General features: G+C 40.8%; 2 protein-coding genes across 3 annotated transcripts in view; one reads left to right on the plus strand and one right to left on the minus strand.

Moving 5' to 3' along the window:
• Positions 1-23955, minus strand: part of TG (thyroglobulin) — a 201823-nt gene that overhangs the window by 20688 nt on the left and 157180 nt on the right. The window contains exons 38-39 of the mRNA XM_058175193.1: positions 7516-7680; positions 3741-3908 (exon numbers count right to left, since the gene is read on the minus strand). Coding sequence (XP_058031176.1) covers positions 3741-3908; positions 7516-7680 — 333 coding nt within the window. The remainder of the gene's footprint in view (positions 1-3740; positions 3909-7515; positions 7681-23955) is intronic.
• SLA (Src like adaptor) overlaps positions 19478-23955 on the plus strand; it is a 29307-nt gene continuing 24829 nt past the window's right edge. The window contains exons 1-2 of one of the 2 annotated variants that reach the window (XM_058175197.1): positions 19478-19646; positions 23411-23514. In XM_058175197.1, the coding sequence (XP_058031180.1) occupies positions 23451-23514 (64 nt within the window). In that variant the 5' untranslated portion in view covers positions 19478-19646; positions 23411-23450. The remainder of the gene's footprint in view (positions 19647-23410; positions 23515-23955) is intronic. The other variant, XM_058175198.1, reaches the window with a different exon arrangement.

Raw genomic sequence — 23955 nt, forward strand, 5'->3', positions numbered from 1 at the left:
GGCAACTTTAAGACTTGTGGACTTCAACTCCCAGAATCCCTCAGCCAGCAAAGCTTAAAGTTGCCAAGGTTGGAGACCCCTGCTATAGGTTGATGATGGACTATTAATACAGGTAGTCCTTGACTTACAACAGTTCATTTAGTGACCTTTCGAAGTCACTGGAAAAGAAAGTGACTTATGACCATTTTTCACAGCTACGACTGTTGTAGCATCCTCATGGCCACATAATCAAAAATCAAATGCTTGGCAACTGGTTCATATTTGTGACGGTTGCAGTATCTCGGGGTCGCATGATCGCCCTTTGCGACTTTCTGACAAGCAAAGTGAAGGGGAGACCAGATTCACTTAACAACCTTGTTATTAACAACTGCAGTAATTCACTTGACAACTGTGGCATGAAAAGTCATAAAATGAGACAAAATGCACTTAACAATTGTCTGGCTTAGCAAGAGAAATGTTGGGCTCAATTGCGTTCATAAGTCAAGGGCTACTTAGTTATTGGTTGTTGTTTTTTGCTGGTTGATTAAATTTATATGCTGCTCATCTTGCAGGTGGAGGTGATGAATGCATTTTATTCTTCTTATGTACGCTGACAGCGTATGCACCAAAGACAAATTCCTTGTGTGTCCAATCACACTTAGCCAATAAAGAATTCTATTCTTCTATCCTGGATAGTGTCGTGTCCCACTCCTCCGCTGACAGCTGGGTCAGGGAAATCCGAATCAGGCTTGCCTCTGCAGCTCTGCCCAAAGTCCTAGCAAAGTCCTCAGAGAAGGCAGGAGACCAGTAAGTGACTTCAGCAAGATAAGTTTGACTTTTGCCTGACTCAGAGACTGCCAGAAAGTAGATCCTTTATATAGGCCATGGGGTGTGGCTCCATGACTCAGCACTCATTAAGGCCTGCCCCTCCCTTCCCTCTGTTGCCTCCGCCTATCCAATCTTCTGATGCGAGGGTCACTCCAATCAGCTGTTGTGAATAAACCCTCCTCAGGCTCACATGCTGTGGAGGAGGGGGAGGGGTCTAGCTGCTCCATTTGCCTGGGCATGTAGTCAGGGCTGGGGCCGGGAGATTCTCCTTCTTCTGCAGTTTGTGTGGGCATGGAGCCAGGACTTGGGCCGGGAGGCATACATTCCTCAGTGTTCGGGAGCAGGTAAGAAGGCCCTGGCTGCTCTGAGGGCGGGCAAGACACAACAGATAGCTAATAATATTATTAATATATCCATACAGTAGAATGATGTTATTCAGAGGTGGGTTTCAGCAGATTCTGACCAGTTCTGGAGAACCGGTAATTTCTGGAAATTTTGAGTAATTCGGAGAACCGATAGTAAAAATTCTGACTGGCCCCACCTCCATCTATTCTCTACCTCCCAAGTCCCACCTGATCGGGAGGAAATGGGGATTTTACAGTAACCTTCCCCTGGAGTCGGGTCGGAATGGAGATTTTACAGTCTCCTTCCCCTGCCACACCCATCGAGTCACGCCCACCAAGCCATGCCATGCCCACCAAGCCACACCCGCAGAACCGGTAGTAAAAAAATTTGAAACCCACCACTGATGTTATTTTTTTAAAGCTTCCCAATTAGGTGGAGAACTGAAATCTTTCCCCCTATTCTCAGTTTTCCGGGACTGATGATTAGATGGAGAAATGTGTATATATTTTTTATGTCATGTTGAAACAGTAACTCAATATACACATTTTATCATTTGTGTTCCTACTGGTGCAAGAAAGTCTAGGGTTTTTTTTTCATGTGCATTGCTCTAAAACTTTAAAAACTAAATAAGATCCAGTTTCAAGGAAGTCTTCTAGTTGAACAACAGATCTTTCCAGGGGTGAAATCTAAAAATTTTCCCTACCAGTTCTGTGGGCATGGCTTAATTGGTGGGCGTGACTTGGTGGACAGGTGACTGAATGGGCATGGCCAATAATAATAAATAATAAAAATAATAAAATATACAAAACTTGGGAGCGCACTGGTCTACCTTCTTCTTCTACATTGCCTTACACAATGTAAGCCGCCCTGAGTCTTCGGAGAAGGGCGGGATATAAATTAAAAAAAAATAAAAATAGAGGCACCGGTCTACTAATTGCCTTTTTATAGAAGCGGACCGGTCTACCTTCTTTAAAAATAGAGGAACCAGTCTAATAGCCGTCTACAGCGCTGATCAGCTATAGTGCGGCCCTTTGAAGCACCGCAGCAGTCATTTAAGGCCATTTGCAGCTATATCACCACCGAGAGCTTCAGGGACAGAGAAGAGGAACAGCAAGGCGTGGGCGGTGGGGAGGGCAGGGATTTTTGCTACTGGTTCTCCGAACTACTCATCCCCATCACTACCAGTCTGAATCGGGAGCATTTCACCCCTGGATCTTTCCCTATTTTATGTCAAACTTGATTTTATTGAGGGCTGTCTCAGCATTGTGTTTGACCTTGGGGGGTGGGATGTGTGTGTGGCTAGGATGGGCATTGCCAGTTTGATGTCACTAGTGTCAGGGACGCCTGTGGTGGCCCCAGTGCTCTGCCTGTGATGGCCCCAGTGCTCTGCCTGTGAAAATGGACTCCCAATCTCCGTTTTTGCCTGGGACAGCTTCCTTCAACCCTCTGCCAGTAAAAACGGAGCTCTGGAGGAGCTCCGTTTTTACTGGCAGAGGATTGCAGGAGGCTGTCCCAGGCAAAAACGGAGATTGGGAGTCCATTTTTCCTGGTAGAGGCACCACAAGCTAGTCCTTCACTGTTTCCAGGATGGCCCCGCGGGCCAGATATAAGCACCCAGCTTTGAGTTTGACACCCCTGCAAATAAGGCATGAAAAAATTTTCTCGGTGTGCCTGTGGATGAAGATGGTCTCTTTGAAAAATATCCACTGCTATTGTTCACAGTTCTTTGGGCAAAGGGAACCGCTGGAAGAAGTTAGAAAGTGATGGTGTACAAAATTGAGAAATGGTTCTTCTCGTTCGGTTTCCGGAAGTATATATATATATATATGGACAAGCCTGTTAAAAGGAATGATGAGAAGATGGAGATCAGCAGACAGAGCATTCCAGACAAAGGAAAGGAAAAGTTCAAATCATACCACTTGGGACTTGGAAATGAAAAGATCAGGCCAAAAGGAAAATAAGTTTCGATTTATCGGGTGGAGGTAATCTACTTAAAACTGTTTCACTCTTGAATTCTTTAGTGTATGCACAGACATTTGGATCCTGGTTATCTTAATTTGAAAAACATGGACTCTTTCTGACTGACTGCTGTTGTTGTTCAGTCACTAAGTTGTGTTGACTCTTCGGTTTCCCATGGACCATGGCATGCCAGAGTTTCCCGTCCAGGGGTGGTATTCACTTACTTTCCCTAAAGGTAAAGGTAAAGGTTCCCCTCGCACATACATGCTAATCGTTGCCGACTCTAGGGGCGGGTGCTCATCTCTGTTTCAAAGCCGAAGAGCCAGCGCTGTCCGAAGACGTCTCCGTGGTCATCAAAATTATTTGTTTGTTTGTTCAATTTCTATGACTGCCCATTTTGTTCAATTTCTATGGCTGAACTTAACAATTCAGCACGGCGACTGTAACATGAGTCTAACTACTAATGCTGGTTCCTGTACTGATATTGCCAGCAAAACGTGTACTACAGTACTTACACACACTAAAGGTACTTACGCACACTAAATGTGTAAGTACCTCGACTTACAACAGTTCGCTTAACAAATGCTTCACTTAACAACAGAAATTTTGGGCCTGGCATTTCTGCTTACCTTAATCGCCTTTGCACGACTGATCAGCCCATCCTGTTGTGAACTTCCAATGAGTAGATCCAACTTTGAAAGTCGGGCCCGTTGCAAAGCAGCTGGAAAAGATTCTTGCACGTAGGATCCATCAACAACTGGACCCCAATATTGGAATGGCCCACTTATGGCGAGGAGCTACACAAAGAACCACGAAAAGGTTAGCATAGGAGTGGAAAAAACGTGGAGTCAACCCTATTAATGCTGGAATGGAGTAAGAAGTGGGGCAGAAAGCATCAATGGCCAATGGTAATTGAGCAGAAAGAAAACACCGTTATAATCTTACTAGTAACTTTTACTACAGGCAGACTAGGGAATTGCTTGTGCAAATCACAATTGTGTATTAATAGTTTATGCCTAGTTGCACCTACAACAGTTCAAAAACAGCTGAACCTACAAGTTCCTTTGTACTTCAGATCAGTGGTGGGATTCAAGTAATTTAACAACCGGTTCTCTACCCTAATGATTTTTTTCAAGAACCAGTTTGCCAAACTGCTCAGAAAGTTAACAACCGGTTCTCCCGAAGTGGTGCGAACTGGCTGAATCCCACCACTGCTTCAGATCCTGTGTATAGGCCTGGATAAATCATTCAGTGCTTCCAGAAAGTAGTTTTTGATAAAAAGAATGGCTACCCTACATTCTTAGTTGCTGTTCATAGGTGTTCTCTCTCTCTCTCTCCTCACACACACACACATTTTTACTACTGGTTCTGTGGGTGTGGCTTGGTGGATGTGGCAGGGGAAGGATACTGCAAAATCACCATTTCCTCCCGAACAGCTGGGACTCAGGAGGCAGAGAATAGATGGGGGCAGGGCCAGTCAGAGGTGGTATTTACCAGTTCTCAAAATTTCCGCTACCAGTTCTCCAGAACTGGTCAGAACCTGCTGAATACCCCCCCTCTCTTTCACATGCACACACACACACAGAGAGAGAGAGAGACTCCTTATCAGCTAGTATCATAACGACATTTTTGATCATTTGTATCTTTCTGATCCATCTTCAGTGACATAAGTATTATATAATTGGATTGTTCAGACCTGAACTTCTATAATAAACATCAATCTTAAGTCTTAAAGAGACATTACAGCTGCTCCTTCCTTCTTTAGAAAATCACTCTCATCTTCTAAACCAATGTTTGCCAACCTTGGCAACTTTAAGATCTATGAACTCAATTCAACTCAAGGGCCGGGATAGCTCAGGCTACAGAGAAGCCTGTTATTAGAACACAAAGCCTGCAATTACTGCAGGTTCGAGCCCGGCCCAAGGTTGACTCAGCCTTCCACCCTTTATAAGGTAGATAAAATGAGGACCCAGATTGTTGGGGGGGCAATAAGTTGACTTTGTAAAAAAATATACAAATAGAATGAGACTATTGCCCTATACATTGTAAGCCGCCCTGAGTCTTCGGAGAAGGGCGGGATATAAATGTAAACAAAAAAAAAACAAAAAATTCCCAGAATTCTCCAGCCGGCTGTGCTCAAGAGATGTTTATAGCAAAGTACATATGGTGATGAGCTAAATAAATTGCAACCTGAACGGTTTTCTTGTTCAGGAAGGAAGGAAGGAAAGAAGGAAAGAAGGAAGGAAGGGAAGAAAGAAAGAAAGAAAGAAAGAAAGAAAGAAAGAAAGAAAGAAAGAAAGAAAGAAAGAAAGAGGAAGGAAGGAAGGAAGGAAGGAAGGAAGGAAGGAAGGAAGGAAGGAAGGAAGGAGGAGGAGGATGGGGAGGAAGGAGGAAGGAAGAAAGAAGGAAGGAAGGAAGGAAGGAAGGAAGGAAGGAAGGAAGGGAAAATAATTTTACATTCCTTTCCTTTACCTATTTAGACCTTTCTCTAACATTCAACCAGAAGCTGTCTCCTACAACTCAAGACCATTATCCAGCACCCTGCATCTGTTCAAAGGGGCTCAAGGGAGCTCTTATGACAACAAGGAGTGACACTCCGCCCCTTTGGCATGTGCACAGTGGTGCATATATGAAAGAAATAATTCTCTCCCTTTTTCTCATTTTCTCCTGGAGACAGTTGAAATAACTTTGTCAAAAATATGAATTGCTTGCTTGCAAGAGGGCCTGTGGACCTACAACCCTTGCAGGTCTCAGATTCATTTCCCATTCTCATTGGCTGGTGGGGCTGAGGTTGCACAGACTTAAGCAATGGACAGTTCACATCTAATTCATCAAATGTACAGTGCTGGTTTTATTTTTATTTTTTTGTTCCACTTCCTTCCGAGCCAAGAGAGAAATTCCTCCCAATATGAATAGTAATTTGGTTCAATTATGAACATAACTGAAATCAAGAATTGAGAAATACATTTTATAAAGGGAGAAAAAAGATAATTAATTGAAGCAATGTTAAGAAATTAGGATTTGAAGGGGGGATGGTGATATTGTTTATAGATTATGTATTAAGAAGAGATTAAGATAAGATAAAAAAAAGTAGGGGAAAAAATATGATGGCAGAAACTGAAATATGTAAATTGTATTTGGGGGAAAAAAGATTGGGATAGAATATAAAAATAAATATATAACTATGTTATATTTTTATTTTTATTTATTTTGTCAGTCATATATAACAGATAAAAATATAAACATATTATTAGGAATATTAGGACAGGGACGGTGGGCAAGCAGGTGCCGTTATGCACATCCCTTACAGACCTCTTAGGAATGGGGTGAGGTCAACAGTAGACAGTTTTAGGATAAAGTTTTGGGGGTTTGGGGAAGAAACTACAGAGTCAGGTAGTGCATTCCAGGCATTGACCACTCTGTTACTGAAGTTGTATAAGATGTGACCAGTCAATACTCTGTTCATAAAATATGTATGTAAAATACATATTTAAAATATTTTGAATAAAATATGTATGTATGTAAAGGACAAGAAAGAATGTTCTTTCTGCGCCAACTCAGAAAGCTCAAACTGCCCAAGGAGCTGCTGATCCAGTTCTAAAGAGGAATTATTGAGTCTGTGATCAGCACCTCCATAACTGTCTGGTTTGGTTTTGCAGCTCAACAAGATAGACACAGACTTCAGAGGATAATTAGAACTGCAGAAAAAATAATTGCTACCAACCTGCCTTCCATTGAGGACCTGTATACTGCACGAATCAAGAAGAGGGCCGTGAAAATATTTACAGACCCCTCACATCCTGGACATAAACTGTTTCAACTCCTACCCTCAAAACGACGCTATAGAGCACCGCACACCAGAACAACTAGTCACAAGAACAGGTTTTTCCCGAAGGCCATCACTCTGCTAAACAAATAATTCCCTCAATACTGTCAAACTATTTACTAATTCTGCACTACTATTAATCTTCTCATCGTTCCCATCACCAATCTCTTTCCACTTATGACTGTATGACTGTAACTTTGTTGCTTGCATCCTTATGATTTATACTGATATTATTTCCTGATTGCTTATTTGTAGCCTATGACTATCATTAAGCGTTGTATCATTAAGTGTTAAATTTGTACCCTATGACTATCATTAAGTGTTGTAAATGTTGTACCTTGATGAAGGTATCTTTTCTTTTATGTACACTGAGAGCATATGCACCAAGACAAATTCCTTGTGTGTTCAATCATACTTGGCCAATAAAAAATTCTATTCTATTCTAAAAGAAAAATTTAATAAAATTTGTTCAAAAAAAGAGAGAGAAGACATTCATCCCTTTTTTCCCCCTGCTTTGCTAGATTGGCACACCCATGCATTTAAACGGTGACCCCCCCCAAAAAATATAATCAACTCACCTTGGTTTGTGCATCGTTAAGTGTTTTGGCAGGCAGCTGGCGAAGGCACGAGACAATCTCAGAACTGCTGACTGATGGGCAGCCGACTTCACGAGCCAAATCGACAGCTTGGGATTGTGCTTTCTCTTTGCTGAGCGTTATCGCTGGAGAGAAAGCAGAACCACCCTAAGGAGAAAAAAAAGGGAGAATTAAGTTGGCAATGGATCTGTGTATATCCAGAATGCATGCTTTTAAAAGGGATATCAAAAACCTAGAAAGGAAGAAAAAGAAAACTCAAAAGGAATCCAGCAATTTCATGTCATTAAAACATAGATATAAAATATAGGTAAGGCCACACTTGGAATACGGCATCCAGATTTGGTCGCCACAATGTAAAAAAGATGCTGAGACTCTAGAAAGAGTGCAGAGAAGAGCAACAAAGATGATTAAGGGGACTGGAGGCTAAAACATGCGAAGAACGGTTGCAGGAACTGGGTATGTCTAGTTTAATGAAAAGAAGGACTAGGGGAGACATGATAGCAGTGTTCCAGTAGCTCAGGGGCTGCCACAAAGAAGAGGGAATCCAAAGCACCCGAGGACAGGACAAGAAGCAATGGGTGGAAACCAATGGTGGATTCAATATTTTTTACTACCGGTTCTGTGGGCATGGCTTGGTGGGCGTGGTATGGCTTGGTGGGTGTGGCTTGGTAGGCATGGCAGGGGAAGGACACTGCAAAATCCTCATTCCCTCCCCACTCCTGGGGAAAGGATATTGCAAAATCTCCATTCCCATCCAACTCTGGGGCCAGCCAGTTCTCCTGAACCTATCAGAACCTGCTGGATTTCACCCCTGGTGGAAACTAATCAAGGAGAGAAGCAACTTAGAACTAAGGAGAAATTTCCTGACAGTTAGAACAATCAATCAGTGGAACAACTTGCCTCCAGAAGTTGTGGATGCTCCAACACTGGGAGTTTTAAAGAAGATGTTCCATAACCATTTGTCTGAAGTGGTGTAGGGTTTCCTGCCTAGGCAGGGGGTTGGACTAGAAGACCTCCAAGGTCCCTTCCAACTCTGTTATTTTGCGAGACATATACCAAAAATGCATTACTTTAGCAATTTCCATGAAGGGAATAACATGCCCTCATATTGCTGGAAGAGAAGGTCACAAATGGTGATCACATGATCCTGGGACACTGCAACTGTTATAAATACATACCGGCTACCAAGCACCTAAATTCTGATTACATGACGGCATGGATGCTGCAATGGTTGTAAGTATGAGGACTGGCCATAAGTCACTTTTTTTCAGTGCCATCCTAACTTTGAACATTGGCCAAATGAATGGCCATAAGTAGACCACTGCCTGAAAACTGAAAGCATGGAATATCAAAAGTCTATAATTCCATGCTTTCAATGGATTAGGGTAGCATTTTTTTTTAATTGTCAAGAAAACCAACTGGGTCAACAATTGGAAAGAGCCACTCATTTCATCTGGATTAGTCGTGAGTTAGGTTTGTTGTTTTTTTTAAATCATGTTTTGATTGCATTGTCCACAATAGATGGTATTTGCAAAGCAATAGAAGCCTCTTATGTTGTCTTGCATTTTGCTTCTCCTTTTCTTCATGTTCTTATCTTACTTCCCCATTTTGGCAGCTAGAATTTTCTAAATTTCATAAGAAGGATATATTCGCCTTAAATAAAGAGTACGTAATTAATTTTAAAGGAACTTCTGTTTGCGTGAAAGAAAAGGAAATATAGTCAGATATTTAGAACAGCAAGGCTAAATTTAGCAAAAATCTAGTTGCAGAAATGATTAAATCAAAGTTTGGAACAAGGTTACTGAAAATGTATTTTTTAAAAAAAAAAACCCATTCCCTTTCCATTCATCTCATTCCCACCCACTCTTAATCCATGCACGGAGATATGACTGACTACATGGAAAATATCTTTTTCATTGACAGCCGGCATAAATATTTCTGTGCATAACACAGTTATTGCTCCATGCCATCTGGAGACATAAAGGTATGTTCAGAAACTGTTTGACACATGATTTGTTCAACAACTCTTCAATTGAACAAATGCAGCTCTGGAAAAAAAAAATTTTGTTTTGATAAGTATAATTTTGGAAAACAAGTTTGGAGGTTAAACTGAACCTGGTGCAGCTGATTCTTGAGTAGGCATCAACACTTAATATGGGTTGTCCTTGGCTTACAACAGTTCATTTAGTGACCATTTGAAGTTATAACGGCACTGAAAAAAAGTGACTTATGACCAGTTTTCACCCTTATGACCATTGCAGCATCCCCATCAGGGGTGAAATGCTCCCGGTTTGGAGTAGCGATGGCGGTGGGTGGTTCAGAGAACCGGTAGCAAAAATCCCTGCCCGCCTCCCATACCCAGCTTAGCCGCGCGATCATCAGTGGTATTTTTTTTTTACTTTTAAAAGCATTTTTTCTTCGGCCAAAAAAATGCTTTTAAAAGTAAAAAAAAAAGCCTCTGATGATCTTGCGGCTCAGCTGGGTCGTCAGAGGCTTTTAAAACCATTTTTTCTATAACCTCTTTGGCTGAAGAGGTTGTAGAAAAAAATCTTTTAATAGGCTCCTCTGACAATCCCAGCTGAGTTGCCTGATCGTCAGAGGCTTTTTCTTCTTTTAAAGGCCAAAAAGAATGCTTTTAAAAGAAAAGCCTCTGACGATCAGGCAACTCAGCTGGGATCGGCAGAGGAGCCTTTTAAAAGCATTTTCTCTTCGGTCGAAGAGGTTGTAGAAAAAAATGTTTTTAAAAGGAGAAAAAAGAAAGTTGGCCACACCAACCCAGTCACATCACACACGCCCCACCAAGCCATGCCCACTGAACTGGTAGTAACAAATTTTACATTTCACCCCTGATCCCCATGGTCACGTGATCAAAAGTCAGACACTTGAAAACCTACCCATATTTATGACGATCGCATAATAAGCAGTGGTGGGATTCAAATAATTTTACAACCGGTTCTCTGCCCTAATGATTTCTTCCAACCACCAGTTCACCGAACTGCTCAGAAAGTTAACAACTGGTTCTTCGAAGTAGTGTGAACTGGCTGAATCCCACCGCTGATAATAAGTGTCCCTTGGGGAAAATATTGGATAAATGATATAATGAGAGGATGAAATCTGAAATATGTTTGAGTATGTATCCGACTGATATCTTTTTCAACAAAGATTTGTTGAAATGTTTTTTTTTAAAAGTAAAATAAAGAAAACCTTGTATTAAAAAAAAAATAAGTGTCCCTTGGGTCCTTTGATTACATTTTGCGACCTTCCGGCAAGCAAAGTCAACGGGGAAATCAGATTCACTTAACAATCATGTTACTGTCTTAACAACTGCAGTGATTCACTTAACAACTGCAGCAAAATGGGGCTCACTGAACAACTTTCTTGCTTAGCAACAGAAATTGTTGTTATATGTTGAGGACTACCTGCCCAGGGTTTTGGTCTTCTGTCCGCTAAAGTAAAGTAGATAGCTCTCCTCGCCCCATAAGAAAATCAGAATTTTTGCTTCAGGGCTCCAAGTGCTAAAAGTAGACAGAGACTTTTACAGAGATTTTTTTTTTCTGGCAGCAGATTTTCAAGGTCCTTGATATTATAAATATTCTGCTGGTTTCTGTATTGCTTCCTCCAACTGGTTTGTCTCCACGGTTTGCATTTAAAAGAATGTGTTACATAGAGCAAACTTCTGAGTAATAAGAAATATGGGGGCATCCCTTTTCCCCCAGGTCTAGTTCCTATACAAAGAGGTTGTGTAGACTAATGTGGTCTGGGATAACCAGGTTGATTGGCCCAAACAGACTTGGGCTGAGCTGAAGAAGGAAATGTACAGCATTAGCGGTTCAAACATTTTCTGTTCCCTCTATAGAAGAACAGAAGCGAGCTCTTCAAATAGTCATTGCGGTACAGCAGTTCCACCCAGTAAGTTGAGCTGGTTCTTTTCAGATCCAATTCCCAGCACGAAGAGGTTTCTTGCTTACAGATACTGTAGTGCTCGACTTACAACCATTCCTTTAGTGACTGTTCGGAGTCACAGCAGCACTGAAAAATGTGGTGTCAAGAAGAACGTGTGCTTATGCTGTTGCAACTATTATTGCTTCTCTGCTTGACAACAGACCAGGGAGAGGGAAGGGTGAGATTGGAATGTGAACTTCAGACTTCGAGGAGAAGAGGCGTGAGACCCAAGGACACATCTGCAGGTGTTAGCTGAACCCAGAGACATTTTCTCATAACAAGACAACAAAACTTAATTGGACAATGTGAACTGCACAGTGGAGGGGAGGGGGGAAATTCGTATGTTGGGTTTGTGGGGAATTAGGTAGAGCTGGTTTTGCTTTCAAAAGTGCCAAAATGACACACTCAATAAAGTTTTGCACTGAGATGTTGGGAGGTCTCAAGCATGCTTGCTTTGCTTGGGATAGTCAGTCGGGACGTTGACAAGTGACTTACAACTGCTTCTCTCACTTAAGACAATCCCAGCATCCCTACGATCACGTGACCAAAATCTGAGCAACCAGCATGTACTTAACGATGGTTGTAACATCTCAAGGTCATGTGACCATTTGCAACTTTCCTATTTAGTTTCCAACAAGCAAAATCAAGCTGGATTTGCATTAAAACTGTGTGATTCGCTTAAGAACTGCAGTGATTTGCTTAACAACCAGGGCAAAAAAAAAAAGGTTGTAGAAAGTTAGCACCCACCCCTCTCCTAGAAGAATGAAACATTTTGAGAAATTTTAAAATATTAAAATATTAAAATATTATTTTCCCCTGGATGATAACTTTTTAGAGGGAGAAAGCAACTCCCACTTTTCTTAATAGCCCAGAGTAGATGGCAGCATTTAAGGGATAGATAGCTCTATTCGTAAGCAAATACCCTCACCCAAGGTCCAACAAAGTAGGATTAGCCCTCAGCCACAATAGGAATTGCCCGACATCCCTTCATTGCATCAGCAGTCCAAACTTCAACCAAACATAGCTCAGAAAAACACCTAGGATTGTACTTTGCCTATAGAGCCAGCTATGACCCCTACATAACTCCTACATGGCCCCACTAGAGTCTGACAACAGCCAATAGAATACATGTTGTTGCACAGTAACAGGAAGCTCAAGTGCAAAGCCCAAGAGAAGGTATAAATACCCCCCACTCTCAACCCCGTATGGTCAGCTGCACCAGAACTACAAACGTGTGGTTCTGCTTCATCAATAAATGGACCCTCTTTCCAATCAACCTCCAGCCTCCACTTTGTCTCCAGTGCCTTTCTCCCAGTTTGGAACTGAACCAGATGGACATTTCTTCCCACAAAATCATAAAATTGGATGCAACCCATTGAACAACTGCCTTGCTTGGTGGTGGAAATTCTGGTTCCAATTGTGGTTATATGTCAAGGACTACCTGTACTCAGTACCTACCTTATCTATTGGATAAAATCAAATTTTCTCTACCGATTAGCTAAACTTTCTCTGATGCAAAGCTCTTGAAGAAAGTTATTCTGTAACAAGCAGGTGATTTCCAAAAAATCCTTTCTATTGGTTGTCAGTCTAGAATAGAATAGAATAGAATAGAATAGAATAGAATAGAATAGAATAGAATAGAATAGAATAGAATAGAATAGAATTTTTTTTATTGGCCAAGTGTGATTAGACACACAAGGAATTTGTCTTGGTGCATACGCTCTCAGTGTATAGAATAGAATAGAATAGAATAGAATAGAATAGAATAGAATAGAATAGAATAGAATAGAATAGAATTTTTTTTATTGGCCAAGTGTGATTGGACACACAAGGAATTTGTCTTGGTGCATATGCTCTCAGTGTATAGAATAGAATAGAATAGAATAGAATAGAATAGAATAGAATAGAATAGAATAGAATAGAATAGAATTTTTTTTATTGGCCAAGTGTGATTGGACACACCAGGAATTTACCTTGATGTATATGCTCTCAGTGTACATAAAAGAAAAGATAAGTTTATGAAAAAGCACCTTTGGATTCCTTACCCTATTCTATAGAAGCTGGCTGATATTGGCAACTGACTCACATTTATGTTGGTTGCAGTGTCCTGGGGTCACGTGATCAGCTTTTTGTGACCTTCAGATGAGCAAAATCAACAGGAAGTCAGATTCACTTAAAAACCACGTTACTAACTCAACAACTGCTGGGATTCCCTTAATAACTGTGGAAAGAAAGGTCATAAAATGGGGGAAGAACTCACTTAACAAATGTTTCACTTAGCGAGACAAATTTTGGGCTCTAAGGTGGCCATAAATCAAGGACTTCCTGTATGAATATGCCAAAAGATTTTTAAAAACGTGAGGGATGTATCCTGAAATATTTGGAAGAAATCAGGGTCCTTATCCTATTCTATAGAAGCTGGCTGATATTGCCTCAGTTCAAAATATTTCCTCAAAAGTAGGGTTATAGTAGACATCCAATATGGGTTCAGTCTCCAGAGAATTTGGAATATTCCATTCGTAGTGGATTTATTATAGCATAAAATAGGAGGAGGAAAGTGTTATGTTGGATATGTTTGCTGCCTTGGGTTATTTATAAAAATAACAAAGGCAGGATATAAATAAACAAACAAACAAGCAAACAGTACAACAATTGAGCTCTGGGAACACACCGTGCAGAAAATATAAATGTTTCCCTAGTAAAAATCAGAAAAAATCCCTTTGCTGTCTGAGTCAGTTGGTTAGCACTACAGTGTCTGGTGGATTTTCTGTTTTACATATTATTTGCCAGCTTGCAGAACATTTTGCAAAATTCTCTTAACACACAGGGCCTTTCTATACATCTTCCTGTAATGTATTTAACTCTTCCTGTGACTTGCCCAGTACTGATAGATATCACTGGGTTTTTATCCTTTGACAGTGTCCCAGAAGGCAGTCTTTTAAAATCCAAATTCCTTAATGCACATTTTTAAAAAAAAAACATATCTATTGGGATGTGCATGACTTACAACAGTTCATTTCGCAGCCGTTCAAAGTTAGAACAGCACTGAAGAAAGTAACTTATGACTATTTTTCACGCTTATGACTGCTGGAGCATCCCCCATGATCACGTGAATTACATTTGGATGCTTTTTTTAAAAATTTGAATTTATATCCCGCCCTTCTCCGAAGACTCAGGGTGGCTTACACTGTGTTAAGCAATAGTCTTCATCCATTTGTATATTATATACAAAGTCAACTTTTATTGCCCCCAACAATCTGGGTCCTCATTTTACCTACCTTATAAAGGATGGAAGACTGAGTCAACCTTGGGCCTGGTGGGAACATGGTGGTCAAACATCTTGTACATGTTTGACAAACAAATAAATAAACGAAATAAATAAACTCAAAGCAGCGAACATATCCAACGTAACACCTTCCTCCTCCTATTTTATACTGCTGTAAATCCATTAGGAGTGGAATATTCCAAATTCTCTAGAGACTGAACCTACTATGAACCTACTTGGATGCCTACTATATATCCCTACATCCAAGTAAAACTTTTGAACTGAGGCATCTTCTATAGAATAGAGTAAGGAAGCTGATTCCTTCCAAATATTACAGGATACATCCCTCACAGTTTTAAAAACCTTTTGCCTAGATCTTGTTCGCAATGCAGAGAGTCCAAAGTGGCTTGTTCACACAGGTAGTCCTCAACTCACGACCACAAGAGAGCCCAAAAATTTCTGTTGCTACGTGAGATACGTGAGTTCTTCTGCCCCATTTTATGGCCTTTCTTTCCACGGTTGTTAAGCGAATCCTTGCAGCTTTTAAGTTAGTAACACCGTTAAGTGAATCTGGCTTCTCATTGGGTTTTGCTCGTCAGAAAGTCACAAAAAGTGATCACGTGACAAGGCAGCTGTCATAAATACGAGTCAGTTGCCAGACATTTGAATTTTGATCATGTGACCATGGAGAATGCTCCAACGGTTGTAAGTGTGAAAAACGACCATAAGTCATTTTTTTCAGTGCCCTTATCACTTCAAGCAGTCACTAAATGAACTGCTGTGAAGCTGAGGACTTCCAGTATTTTAAAATTGAGAATAGATAGGTGGAGATACCTCATTATGACCTTTGGAAAGTTGACTTGTTGTTCTGTGACTACTTCTTCAACCTAACGCATGAAGGAGGATCGTTCTCACGTTTCTGAAAATGTATTGTACCATAGAAAGGAAGTTCTACCAGATGCTGCCCTGATCTTCACCCCTTACTTGTAGACATGATCTCGGCACCCTTGAGATTTTTAAGTTATGCAATTGCAGGCGCAGGTTTATGAATCAATGTTGAAGGGGTTATGGAAGTGTAGAACTCTCACAGCTTCTCTGTCATCTTATCTGCAGTTCCCCTGTCTTAGTTGGCGTCATCTTTCTTTCCATCACATTCACTTCCATCATTTTAATCACTTGCATAACTGAGAAATTTCCTTACAATCTTCCAGGAGAGGTGATGAACCAGACAAAGGTTTATGGTAAAGAGTCTTAAACGTTGGATGCCGTAAGTTAAAAAAATATCTACTTCTGAGTTAAATACCGGCTTAGTTAGATAGTCGGTTCTTCTATCATCTGGACAGCCAGATTTTGGAACAACCCTGCTTACCTTCTACCCATCCTTACTCCTGCCACACATGGGCAAAATGCCACATCAGCTGGTAGATACGTTCTCTACATTCTCCCAGTTCCTACAACCTGGTGGTGAGGTCCCTCCATTCCACCCCAAATCCAACCAGTTATAAATGCCAGAAGCACAATACTTTTTTCTTCTTGCGTGGTTCTGCAATAGGAAAAATGCAGAAATGGATGCACATCTTTTGCCCTGTCATTAAAGATTGGAAATGCTTGTTTGTTTATTCATGACAGAAACATCACAGTTAAAATAAGGTATCAATAAAGGAGAATATTTGTAGCTCGGGGTTGAAATGAAGGGCCCTTGGTGCTCTCTGAGCTTGTTTATTTTCCTGTGGACGTTTCATGACCCTAACTAGGTAACATCATCAGCGCTAGTACGGAGTGGTGTTTGCTTTCAGTATAGCATACCTTATTGATAAAATAAGTTATACTATACAACATGAAATTTAAAGGACAAAATACAAGATTAAAATATGTACAGAGGAATTACTGAGTCTGTCATCTGTACCTCTATAACTGTCTGGTTTGGTTCTGCAACCCAAAAGACAGCCACAGACTTCAGAGGATCATTAGAACTGCAGAAAAAACAATTGCTACCAACCTGCCTTCCATTGAGGACCTGTGTACTGCACAAGTCAAAAAGAGGGCTGTGAAAATATTTGCACACCCCTCACATCCTGGACATAAACTGTTTCAACTGTTACCCTCAAAGCGACGCTACAGAGCACTGTACACCACAACAACTAGACACAAGAACAGTTTTTTCCCCAAATGCCATCACTCTGCTAAACAAATAATTCTCTCAACACTGTCTAACTATTTACTAAATCTGCTTTAATTTAAATCTGGTACTGAGCAAAGAGTTGAACTTGGTTCCCTAACTAGCAAATTCTATCTCTATGAATCTGTGGCGAAGGACCCAAACATCAGAATAAAAGACTTGGAAGGGACCTTAGAGGTCTTCTAGTCCAACTCCCTGCTCAAGGAAGAGGCCCTATTCCATTTCAAACAAATGGCTGTCCCATCTCTTCTTAAAAACCTCCAGTAATGGAGCATCCACAACTTCTGGAGGCAAGCTGTTCAACAGATTAATTGTTCTCACTGTCAGGAAATTTCTCCTTAGTTCTAGGCTGGTTCTCTCTTTGGTTAGTTTCCATCCATTGCTTCTTGTTCTGCCCTCAGATACTTTGGAAAATAGGTTAAGCTCTTCTTCCTTGTTGCAACACGTCAAATATTGAAAGACTGCTTACATGTCACCACCTAGTTCTTTTCACCAGACTAGACAGACCCAATTTCTACAACTATTTTTCATATGTTTCAGCCTCTAGACCAAAGGTGACATGCTCCCACTTCGGACTGGATCACCCGATCCGGTAGCGATGGTGGTGGGTGGTTCAGAGAACTGGTAGCAAAAATCCCTGCCCCCACACCCACACCCATGCCCAGCTGAGCCACGCGATCATCAGAGGTTCTTTTTTTTTTTTTACTTTTAAAAGCATTTTTTCTTCGGCCGAAAAAGTGCTTTTAAAAGTAAACAAAAAAGCCTCTGATGATTGTGCGGCTCAGCTGGGATCGTCGGAACCATTTCAAACCATTTTTTCTACAACCTCTTCGGCCAAAGGGGCTGTAAAAAAAATGCTTTTAAAAGGCTCCTCTGATGATCCCAGCTAAGTTGCCTGTTCATCAGAGGCTTTTAAAACCGAAGAGGTTGTAGAAAAAGTGCTTTTAAAAGTAAAAAAAAAAGTTGGCCATGTCCACCCACATTACCACCACTACCACCAAGCCATGCCCACAGAACCGGTAATAACAAATTTTACATTTCACCCCTGCTCTAGACCCTTAATCCTCCATGGGGCTCCTTTAGAAGAGTGAAATATTGATTGATGAACAGATTAAATATCCACACACACACAATTCTCCATCCGCACACACCCCTCCAATTTCTTTGGAGGGTCCTATAATATGCTTTCCTGTCATACAATTAGGCAACTTCCCACACAGGAACTACAATTCCCATTATTTCCAATCAGCTAACTTCTGATCATGCTGGCTGGAAGATGACCCCACTAATTGAGCAAGTTCTCTGAACCACAAAGTTCTCTAGATTTATCATAATTTCTAAACTTCTTGTACAGGATTTCAAAAGAACAGATAATTTACCAATCCTGGAACAGCAGAAGACTTTCTACTGAAAAGAGGACAAAGAGTGTACTACAAGACACTTTGATCTTCTAAAACGGGAGTTATCCTCTACCATTAAAACCAGTTAACGAATTTGAGAATAAATATAAAAATTAGAAAGAAAAGCAGAGAAATGAAATATGGAAAACGTTTTAACAAAGTTAAATAAGCTAAGAAGAGGATTGTTATAATAGTCGATATATTAGGTATTAGTATTGAGTTAAGAATAGACCAGGGGTGAAATCCAGCAGGTTCTTATAGGTTCTGGAGAACCGGTAGCGGAAATTTTGAGTAGTTCGGAGAACCGGCAAATACCACCTCTGGCTGGTCCCAGATTGGGGAGGGAATGGAGATTTTGCAGTATCCTTCCCCTGCCATGCCCACCAAGCCACGCCCACCAAGCCACGCCCACCAAGCCATACTATGCCCACCAAGCCACGCCCACAGAACAGATGTAAAAAAAATTGAATTTCGCCACTGGAATAGACAAAATATTAAATATAGCTGTAAATCTTAATCGTTACTGCACAAAATATTTGTACCCAGCCGACACACTGTTTAATGAAAAATGAAATGTATTAAAATTAAATTTAAAAAAAAAAAACAGTTTTAGTCTCAGTTGTCCATGTGTGCATGACTTCTTCTGCCAAGACCTTTGGGTGCAAGTGCTTGTCCCCTATGGCTACTTGTATCTGCTTATCACTCAACATTCTGATGTTACAGGTCTACATCAGGGGTCTCCAACCTTAGCAACTTTAAGACTTGTGGAGTTCAACTCCCAGAATTGAAGTCCACAAGTCTTAAAGTTGCCAAGGTTGGAGACCCCTGGTCTACATGGAGCTATCAAGTGGAAACCAAACAACTTTATAAATACATCAGCAACATAAACAAGAGATGACCATCTGTGGTGCATTCTATAGAAGCGCAAACTCTTCTTTTCTCACAACTGCGTCTGTCACTCACCACACAGTCACCCATAACTACGTGAAAAGACCTCATCAACAGTTCTGCCCTGCTCTGAAACCAACTCCGCTTTGGCCAATCCTCCTCCGCTGCAAGCAACAGGAACCACATCTTTTGCAAGCACGCTGAAGCCTTCCTTATTTTTCTAAAAGGAAGTGTGTGGTTTGTTTAACCAGTGCTGTGCTACAAGATAGGCTGAACTTCCCCAAAGTCTTATTTTTGGGGTCAGCGGCTGTCGGCTCTCAAGCTGCAGTTCCTTCTGAGGAGACTTTTCACACTGTGAGACAGCTGTGTCCCAGTGGTAAAGAGAGACAGAATAAAAAAAATTGAAAGGAGGACACAATGATTGATACCTGAAGACAAGGTAAGGATCAATCTCTTACCCATTTCCAGGTAGAAAGATTCTCTCCCCCCCGCCACCCAACTTTGCTCATAACACAAAGTTCTCGGGCTTAAGTCCAAAGATGTTGGAAAAGACCTATCTCTAAAAAGAGTGCAGGGTTTAAGTAATCATTTCGCATTTTGCAAACGTTTTTGTATCTGAGGTACTTTGGTAGATGGTACCTATTCATCAAAAGCAACCAGAGATGTGGGAATCTGGATTTCCACCCCCTCATCCAAATGGGTTCCAGAGACGAAGAGAACAGAATTCTGTTCCATCTCCATCATTCCTTCAAGTTAAAAGGAAAAAGGATTGCAAAACTTGTTGTTGTTAGTTATGAAGTTGTGTCCAACCCATCGTGACACCATGGACAATGTTCCTCCAGGCCTTCCTGTCCTCTACCATATCCCGGAGTCCATTTAAGCTCACACCTACTGCTTCAGTGACTCCATCACAGCCACCTCATTCTCTGCTGTCCCCTTCTTCTTTGTCCTCCATCGTTCCCAGCATTAGGCTCTTCTCCAGTGAGTCCTTCCTTCTCATTAGGTGGCCAAAGGATTTGAGTTTCATCTTCAGGATCTGGCCTTCTAAAGAGCAAGTCAGGGCTGATCTCCTCTAGGACTGACCGATTGGATCGCCTTGCAGTCCAAGGGACTCGCAGGAGTCTTCTCCAGCCCCATAGTTCAAAGGATTGCAACACTAGAGAGCAGAAAAGGAAGGCAGCTACCTACATGACTCTTTTCATTGTGGACACAAACAGACGCTGTCTCCAGGTACTTGTCTACATTGACACATCGACTATGGGAAGGCCACAGAAGCTTCCTAGACTCACCTTCTCCTCTTCTGACTCCTAAGATATGTTTACCACTCTCCTTGAACAAACAGGCAGTACCCACAGAGGAGAATTCAAGCACAACATTGTCACCTTGGTTGGTGTTCTCCCATTGGGAGATAGTTAGATTGGATGCAGAGAACAAGTGCTCTGTAGTTGTGGAAGATCCCTTGAGGAAACTTCTCTTGGAAGAGGGGGTATTGTCTTTTTAGACAAAAGTCAACAAAGAAGCTGTGGTAGAAAGGGTAAAGAGAAGAGGAAGGAAGACTGTGTTGAATAACAGAATAACAGAGTTGGAAGGGACCTTGGAGGTCTTCTAGTCCAACCTGCTGCTCAAGCAGGAAATCCTATAACATTTTAGTTTGTGGTTTTTATCTTGGGTTTTAATTTTAATTTTTATATTTTTAATTAAGGCTTTTGAATAAGTTTTTTAATTGTTTTTAGAATTGTATTTATTGTATTTTTTGTTTTTTAAATGCCTGTAAACCGCCCTGAGTCCTTTGGGAGATAGGGCGGTATATAAATATAAACAATAAATAAATAAATAAATAAAGACAAATGGTTGTCCAATCTCTTCTTAAAAACCTCCAGCGTTGGAGTACCCACAACTTCTGAAGGCAAGGCAACTTTCAAAGGCCTACCCAAATATGCTTGAGAGATAGTTGACCTCTATGTTGATTGAGAGACAGCTTGGTCAAGTGGTCAAGGCATCAGGTTAGAAATCAGGAAACTGCACCTTCTAGTTCTGCCATAGGCATAAAGTCAGCTGGGTGACCTTGGGCCAGCCACTTTCTCTCAGCCCTAGGAAAGAGGCAATGGCAAACCACTTCTGAAACTTGGCCAGGAAACTGCAAGGAATTGTTTGGGAAGTCACCAGAGGTCACCAGTGACTTGAAGACATCCTCCAAAAGAAATGTTTGTTAGGTTTGGACCGGGTGGAAAATCTCATGCATAATTTGTCCCTAACTGAGGGCAGAAAATGTTGGGGGTGGGACTACACGGGGGAGTGTTACTTCTATTTCAGAGGCAGAAAGCAAGACAAACACCCAACCCACTTCGTAGCACCCTTTAACCATTTTTAAAATTCTCGTGGGAAAAAAAAACCCAGCCCAGCCCCTGTCGAACCTGCTTCTCAGAAGCAAAAATCGGGGTGAAGTTTGCAGATATCCCGAACCTCCAAATTCTCTTTTTGAATTGCTTTCCACAATTGTCTTCGGGTTACTTCAGAACAATTATGGAAATTCACTGACATTGTGGGGGGGAAAAATGAGCCCAAATGAATTACCGATCTGATGTTAGAATTGATTCGTATGTAGTTTAACACCTATCGGTTTGAAGGAGCCGGAAAACACACCCAAATAGAAAAGCGAGTGTGTTCATTTCCGTTTCAAAACTAAATTAAGAAACGCTTCACACTACATCTGTTAAACCAAATAAACACACACCTCTCTTAGCAAGGCAGTATCCATCCAGGATTCCAGACCGAAAGGCTATAGAGACAATTTCATTTCACACTCTTGACTTTTGGAGATTTTTTTTTTTTTTCTCCCTCCTATTTTCCCAAGAAAGGGAGGTCAATATTAAACCTTATTTCTTTCTTTATCGCAACGTAATTTGGATTAACCCTGCACTGGGTTTTAAAAGAAATATTAAATTGGGAGAGAAGAAGATGGCGAAGACAAACTAAACAAGCTTATTCCTTTAGAAATACAGCTGTTCTTGGGACCTCTTTGTGATTTTTTTAAAATATCTGGAATTGGAGAAGCAGGTCTACTTTGGCTTAAAAACTCCTGCAGGATTCTAGGCACTTGATCGATTTCATGGATTTCTCAGAGGTCACAGAATCCTAGAGTTGGAAGAAGCCCATTTGGAAGATCACATTCAATTCCCTGCTTAGTGTAGAACTTCAGATTAAAATAACTCCAATAAATACTTATCAAGTCCTGGCTCAAAAACGGCAAAGATGATCCCATCTATTCCTTAAATGGTTGATTTCCACCTGCTCTTATTTTGATTTTCCCCTCTATCGTTTCCTCAAAATTCTTCCTGTATCAAGACCGATATTTCATCTCCTTCAAACTGGGAAAATAGAGCATAGACGTTGAATTTCTTTTTCAAGTATCTCTCAACAGATATCTCTTCTGGGTATATTATACAGGTACCTTATCGTTCTGAGAAGTTAGAGGGTTCTTGTTCAAAATAGAACTTTTACAAAAGTTGGCATATGGAGAATACATTCATCATTATTCAGGTTGTTGTAATATCACAGCTGAGAGCCAATTGGTGTAGAGATTAAGGCATCAGGCTAGAAATGGGAAACATTGGGTTCTATTTTCACTTTGGACAGAAGGTTAGCTGGATGGCCTTGTGCCAGTCACTCTCTCTTAGTCCTAGGAAAAAAGCAATGGCAAACTATTTCTGAAAATCCTTGCCAAGAAAATGGCAGACCGTCTCTGACAACTGGATGTGATTGAACGGAAGAAAAAAGAAAGATTGCAATTGTTTTGTAACCTTGAACACTCCAGTGTATAGAATAGAATAACAGAGTTGGAAGGGACCTTGGAGGTCTTCTAGTCCAACCCCCTGTAGATATATATTGGACCACAAGTTCTCATCAAACTATCCTACAAAATAATAAATGCCTTATTCATATGCCAAGTTTGAAAAAAAAATATTTTTAAAAAAATCTGATGTACTTTCATACAACAGTTTGTGGTTGCCACCATTGTGATAACTTGACAAAAAGTCATGAGAATTTCAACATAGGCATCTTTACGCAAAGTGACACATATTGTACATTGAGATAGATAGATAGATAGATAGATATACACTTTCCTCATCCTTCCAGAAGTTGCTATTTTTGTATGGACAAGAGAACATTTGGGCTTGAACTTTTCATTCTTCTTTTCCCTAGTTCTGGGGGGAAAAAATCACTTTGAAGGAAGAGAAAAACAATGGGGAATGCTATCAAAATACTGAAAACGACACCTGAAGTGAAGAATACACCTTGGCAATCAGGTAGGTGTTTGTTTGTTTGTTTTTTAACTACGAATCAGGAGAACATAGGAAAGGAAGAAAAAATTCAGAAATGGAAGGATAACTAGAAACATATTCCTGTAGACAACAAGTCCACAACTTCCCATGACATCGTAGTTGGCCATCGATGCTTGGTAGCCCACCAAATGTTGGGGGTCTCAGTGATCAAACGTTGGCCTTCGCTCCAGGGTCCCCTTAAGCTGGTGTTTCAGACTCCTCTGTGATAGACAGTTGAATTAGAATGCTGTTGTTTTTATCCTGCACAATTCCCTTCTGCGCAGTTCTCTTTTTCTATCAAACAGGCCTATGTTTTATGTTGACTTGCTCGGATGAAGGTCCTTCTGAGAAATAGCTTCCTTTTTTTTTAATTGGGTAAGAAAGAGAAAGCACCAAGACTCTGTCTTCTTCTTCCAGTTTGAACTG

This window comes from Ahaetulla prasina, chromosome 3 (assembly GCF_028640845.1).
Source record: "Ahaetulla prasina isolate Xishuangbanna chromosome 3, ASM2864084v1, whole genome shotgun sequence".
Lineage (NCBI taxonomy): Eukaryota > Metazoa > Chordata > Lepidosauria > Squamata > Colubridae > Ahaetulla > Ahaetulla prasina.